The following is a 6000-nucleotide window of genomic DNA, read 5'->3' on the forward strand; positions in this document are numbered from 1 at the left end:
AAACCCTCATTTTATAAAATTTACCCCTATGATTCATAAAGATCTGACTACACACGGCAAATTGTAAACGATTTGTCATTTCAATTGGTCGAAAATGACAATAACATTTAAAATATCGTACCATGTTTAGCCACCTAAACAGTCACAATACAGCCTCTTCTGCCAGGTCTGGTGCTTGAGTCTCTCCTGACCCATAGCATTCAGAGATATTGGAGCACTTTGACTGATTGCTCAGTAGTCACTCACCGGTGTCCCCTGGTTTGTAAATGGGTTTCTCCATCTGGACAGTGCAGACATCCGGCAGATTGTCAACGGTTAGAGTGCTGCGTTCCGTTTTAGCAACTGTTGTTCCGTTAGCAGAAAATGACAGAAAGACTAATTGTGGTGACTCAACTGTGGGCACCTGCGTAGAGGTAGTAAAGACCATGTTTAGCTTCATTTTGTTCTTGGCATTTTCAAATATTAAGACAATAAACATACTGTAAGTACAAAGTCATCTGGTATGTGCATGTAATGTGTATACAAGCTTTTAGTGTACTTTCATGCAATGGAAATACATGTATACATTGGCCTGCACTGTAATTGTTCAGTTGGGTTTTCAGGAAGATCTGCACATATTTAGGAATTAATATTTAAATACTGCTCATCCATATATCCCAAGATTCAAAAAGCGAACAACCTCATCTCAGATTTATACTGATCATGTGATCATCTGTTAGTGAGGTTACAAGAGTGGTGCCATGATGTGGGAACAGGAATGGATAAAAGCATACACTGAAAGTTGGCTAGCTGGTGGCAGTGCTGGGCTGTACCTAAGGGTGGTGCAGCATGTGCCACTATGCCAGGTGCAAAGTTGAGTTAGGAGCCAACGCAAATGTGAGTAAGCAGTGGCTAGGGGCCAGTTTGTCACTCTGATTATTATGATGCCCGCAGATGTGGGAATACCAGGTGTCCTTTATTTAGTCCTTTTTTTTTTTTTACAGACTTTGCTGTACTTCCTGATACTCTAGCTGTCAGATCTCTTTGGACTAGCCACCTTATTGTACTGTATGTACTATTGATCAAAGTTGTGTTTGCAAAAGTGTTAATGTAATGTGTGTGTGGGCTGATGCATAATTGCATTCTCTCCAGAAGTGGGCAAGTCTCCCGTAGCCACCCACCACCTTGCCGCAGCTGCCCACTTCCTGAGTGAAGTGGGCGGTACAGGCGGCCAATGATGCGATTTGCATTTAATTGCAACATCGTGGACTCCATGGATACATGAGATAGTCCCACCTCTTCCCCATGGGGCATTACTGGCTAGTGTTGGGGAAGGTTGTTGCGACCCACACTTCTGCACTCAAAGAGCCTGTGGGGTAAGTTTAATAGTCTGTGAGTTGCAGGCAGCTACAAGATTTCGGCAATTTATCTGCTAGGATTGAAGTATTTCAAATATTTGAAAAGACAAAACCTGGTTGGTTTTGGCTATTAACAGTAGGTTGGCCATGTCTGCTCTGGGAGTGTCTACCATTATTCCCACAAAGACAAAGGGACAGTGTTCCCTGAGGTTACTAAAATGTCCTTTTACAGCTCTGATTGATGGGTAGGGTTCCTCAGCAACACGGGTGGTGATAGAAGGGAAAAGTGGTGTAAATGAATCTCTTTATGTTACCAAGTGTATACAATTGTTGAATATCATACAGCTGGTGGATTCAAAAGTTAATTGGATGGGCCCTCATGGTGCCATTACTCCCACTGCAGCCATAATATATAGGTATGGGATGATGATCTTGGGGAGCGCCAAACTCCAATTATGCAGGTTCAAATTTTCCCTTGATATTTTCTGTTTTAATGTCCTTTTAAGTAGGCTCAACGAGCTGTCAATTAATTATTTTTGGGCTACAATCCAAAAAACCGGGAGCATACTACCGACGGACATCGGGATGTTAAAATGAATGTCCAAAGCATATAACATATCCCATTCAAGGTAAGCATAATGTATTTATAATACTAACTTGATTTGGGTATACTGATCCACACTATGGAAGCTTGTTACGTTTATCTCTCCATATAACGACTGCGAGCTATTGAGGACCACGACAGGAGGTCCAACGTTGCATAGCGCAACCACCGTAGGACCACGGTGTCAATTGTGTCCAATGCACAAGAATCACCTTTAAAGGGTGAGTATATATCGAAATTTTAAGATAAAAGAAAATACCACCACAGTATTACACTATATTCTATCATTTTTGTTTTTTTTGCATATCTTGGAATTAAAATATTGGCAAGGGAATACACACCTGTGGCCCCAAGAAGTGCCGTAACTACCCCATATCACAAGTATGTTGCAGTGTAAGAATAAAGCTGCCCAACATCTGTGGGTTGCATGCATGTTAAAATGTGAAACGAAAAGCACTTACTGTAAATTCCTTGCATTGAAAATTTTTAGCTTTGTCACCATTATATAGAACATTTATGATGCCATTGTATTCCAACGCAGCGTTCAGATAGAGATCCTCCTCACATTCTATCATTATACATATTTGTTCTTTGTTTCCACTCTGGAGCCTAAATGGGATCACTATGACGTGGCAGCAATTGTTTTCTTTGCTAACGGTACTGTAATTAGAAATGTACAATATTAATCACTATAAACTATATATAGTTTGATGCAGTCATACTGGATCTGTCTCTGTGGATCTTGGAGAACTACAATCACAATAATGTACATGCTTCCTCATTTGCTAATGTCTGTTTTTACGTTTTAAATATCCTTCTTCAATAAATATTCTTCTTATATAAACCATAAAATAAGAATGTAGGATAAGAGTTTCACCAAAATGGTGTATAAAAAAAGATTTTTCCATAAATCATAAATTAGAAAATAGGGACATTTAGCAACTTTGGTTATATCATTGGTAGATTCAACTTTATCCACCTAAACCATTTAACTGGTGACATTGCATATAACGCGACTGGAGCCAAAAGTGTTTCCTCTGACAAGGTCGCATCACATGAGACCACGCTGCCCTGCTGCGTCCCCCAGCTTTTGCAGAGGAGATCAGTTCTACAAAAGTGCAGAACAGATCTCCTCTGAGTCACCGGACCACCCTGCAGTGATGCAGTGGTCTGTGACAGCCGACATCACTGCCGGAATTGTGCCCCAAAATGCTATGCGAACTAAACTAAAAGTGCAAGGAGGGGAAAATAGTTCACACAAATATGCTGATCTCTGCATGTGCAGACTGATCATCAGTGCCCCCGTGCCCCATGCTCCATAGTGCTCTGCAGTAAGCTCATCACAGAGAGTATAAATAGTTAAATGATAGAAAATAATAAAATAAACTTTCCTGCACACTGCACCCAAGGATTGGTGATCAGTGAGCTCCTTCTCTGTGACTCATGGTCAGCTGATCTGTTTGGTCAGCTGAGGTGCCGGCCAGAACTTCAGCTGACTGCACAGATTAGCTGACCAGGTTACAGAGAAGGAGCTCACCGCTCACCGATCCTGGTGCAGGTAAGCTTCATTTGCTTCGCTACCCGACTCCAGATGTTCCTCAAATATACAAACAAAAAAAAAAGAGGATATTGTGGCACTTCAATTCAACACTAAGGGGTAAATTTACTAAAGTGAGAGTTTTTAGAAGTGAGTTTTAAAAGTGATGTTGCCCATAGCAACCAATCAGATTCTAGCTATTATCTTCTAGAAGGTGCTAGTGAAATACGAAGTAGAATCTGATTGGTTGCTATGGGCAACATCAGTTTTAAAACTCACTTCTAAAAACTCTCACTTTAGTAAATTAGTAAATTTACCCCTAAGTGGTATATTTATCAATATTTACTAAAATAATGTGAAAACGGGTGTTTTAACGCCCTTTTTTTACATTATTTTAGTTTTATACAAATGTATCAAAGAGCTTTTGTAAAAAAAAAAAAACTCCTCCAAGCAATTCTTTTAGTAAGAAGATCGCAATTCCCAAACTTGTAATGGGAAATGTGATCTGTTCAAATTTACTAATGAAATAATTTCAGAAGGAGGCTTGCAACTATGATCAGCCTGTGTGTCTGAATGAACCACAGGCTGATCACTGAGAATATAGGGAGCTGTATGCCCACTCTCCAAGGCAGCCTCCCCCTCTTAGTGTGATAAAACTGTTATCAAGTGGATGTTACCGGTTCTTAGTGAATTGATAGGCCCATAAACAAGCTTTAAACCATGAGGGCAGTGACATGATGTCAGCTGGTTGAGGACCAGCAGGACTTAGCAAACTTTGCAGGATGATCTGTTCAGGACTTTTTGTCATCTTTTATTCCACAACAAAGTGGTCATTTTACATCTTAGGAGCATATCCAATTGCGGGCAGGTTTTTTTTTTTAAAAAAACACGCGGCGCTGGGTTTTTCCCGCAGCCGCAGAGGTTTTGCTATTCAATTAAGGGACTGAAAACAAGACGTGATGATTTCTATAGAAATCTGTTTTACAGAAGCTGTCACAGATTTTATAGACTTGTCCCTGGTAATGATTGCCGCTGGCAATGACTACCCCTGGTAATGATTGCCCCTGGCAATGACTGCCCCTGGTAATGATTGCCCCTGGCAATGACTGCCCCTGGTAATGATTGCCCCTGGCAATGACTGCCCCTGGTAATGATTGCCCCTGGCAATGACTACCCCTGGCAATGATTGCCCCTGGCAATGACTGTCCCTGGTAATGATTGCCCCAGGTAATGACTGTCCCTGGTAATGATTGGCCATGGTAATGAGTAGAGATAAGCGGGTTCAAATTTCAGAGATACAAACCCACCTGAACTTAGGTGATCGGAGCCAGATCAGAGTCGGCTCGGGTTTTCCCCCCTGACTTGGATCTCAAAACGAGGCAAAATGTCATCATCCCGCTGCAGTTTTAGATTGTATAAAAGGTCCCACGATCACCGCCATTTGCATTTTGGCTGTTGAGAGTGTAGAGGAAGGAGGGGGCTGTGTCTGTGCTGTTGCTGTTTGTATAAGGTAGGGGTGAGCGGGTTCGGATTTGTGAAATCTGAACTCCCCTGAACCCCCCCGTTCCGAGGCAGATCTGAGTCAGGCTCGATTTTTCCCACCTGACTCGGATCTGAACACCATCATCGCGCTGTCGGATCTGGGGGGTTTTGGACTCTATAAAAGGTACCCGCATCGGCGCCATTTTCTCACTCGGCTGTGGACAGTGAAGAGGGATTGTGGGAGTTAGGGCTGGGCTGTGTAGTGTAGTGTAGTGCTGTGCTGTGCTGTGCTATGCTGTGCTGCTGTTGTCCATAGGGCCTGTGTCCACTTCTCCAAAGTCCATAGGAGCTGGCTGGGCTGCGTTGTGCAGTTTGTTGTCCATAGGGGCTGGCTGGGCTATGTTGTGCATTCAGTTGTCCATAAGGGCTGTGTCCACTCCAAAGTCTATAGGGGCTGGCTGGGCTGTGTTGCGCAGTGTCCCAGTCCTAAAGGGGTGCTGTAGTGTTGTCCAGGGGGTGCTCTGTCCTTCAGGGGTGCTCCCCCAAGTGCAAAAAAATATATATTTTTTCTGTGTTAAAATATATTTTCTTTTCTGTGTTTGTGAATTGTGTGCGCAGTAGCCACACATGCATCAACAAAGTAGCACCAAGCGTGCGCCTGTGTCATAACTCATAAGTAAAGGGCCGACTGGCTCATCCGTTAAAGGGTGCTGTAACCCCCAAAGTACACTCCAAATAAATAATATATTTTTTTTTCTGTGTTTGTGAATTGTGTGCGCAGTAACCGTACGTGCATCCTCAATGAAGCAGCACCAAGCGTGCTCCTGTGTCATAAGTAGAGGGCCGGGTGACTCGTCTGTTAAAGGGTGCTGTAACCCCCAAAGTGCACTCCAAATAAATAATTTTTTTTTCTTCTGTGTTTGCGAATTGTGTGCACTGTACATGCATCCCCAAAGCAGCAGTGCCAAGCATGCGTCTGTCCATTAAAGGGTGCTGTAACCCCCAAAGTGCACTCAAACAAAAATAAAAAAAATTGTTCT

The 6000-nt window shown here is 42.6% G+C and overlaps 1 protein-coding gene across 1 annotated transcript in view; it reads right to left on the minus strand.

Annotated features, from left to right (window-relative positions):
* The window catches only part of LOC148501811 (ovostatin-like), a 405898-nt gene extending 403382 nt beyond the window's left edge, over positions 1 to 2516 (minus strand). The window contains exons 1-2 of the mRNA XM_088449993.1: positions 2403 to 2516; positions 247 to 403 (exon numbers count right to left, since the gene is read on the minus strand). Coding sequence (XP_088306119.1) covers positions 247 to 403; positions 2403 to 2516 — 271 coding nt within the window. The remainder of the gene's footprint in view (positions 1 to 246; positions 404 to 2402) is intronic.
* Between the last annotated feature and the right edge of the window lie 3484 nt (positions 2517 to 6000).

The sequence above is a fragment of the Taudactylus pleione genome, unplaced genomic scaffold, assembly GCF_031769625.1.
Source record: "Taudactylus pleione unplaced genomic scaffold, aTauple2 ptg000502l, whole genome shotgun sequence".
Lineage (NCBI taxonomy): Eukaryota > Metazoa > Chordata > Amphibia > Anura > Myobatrachidae > Taudactylus > Taudactylus pleione.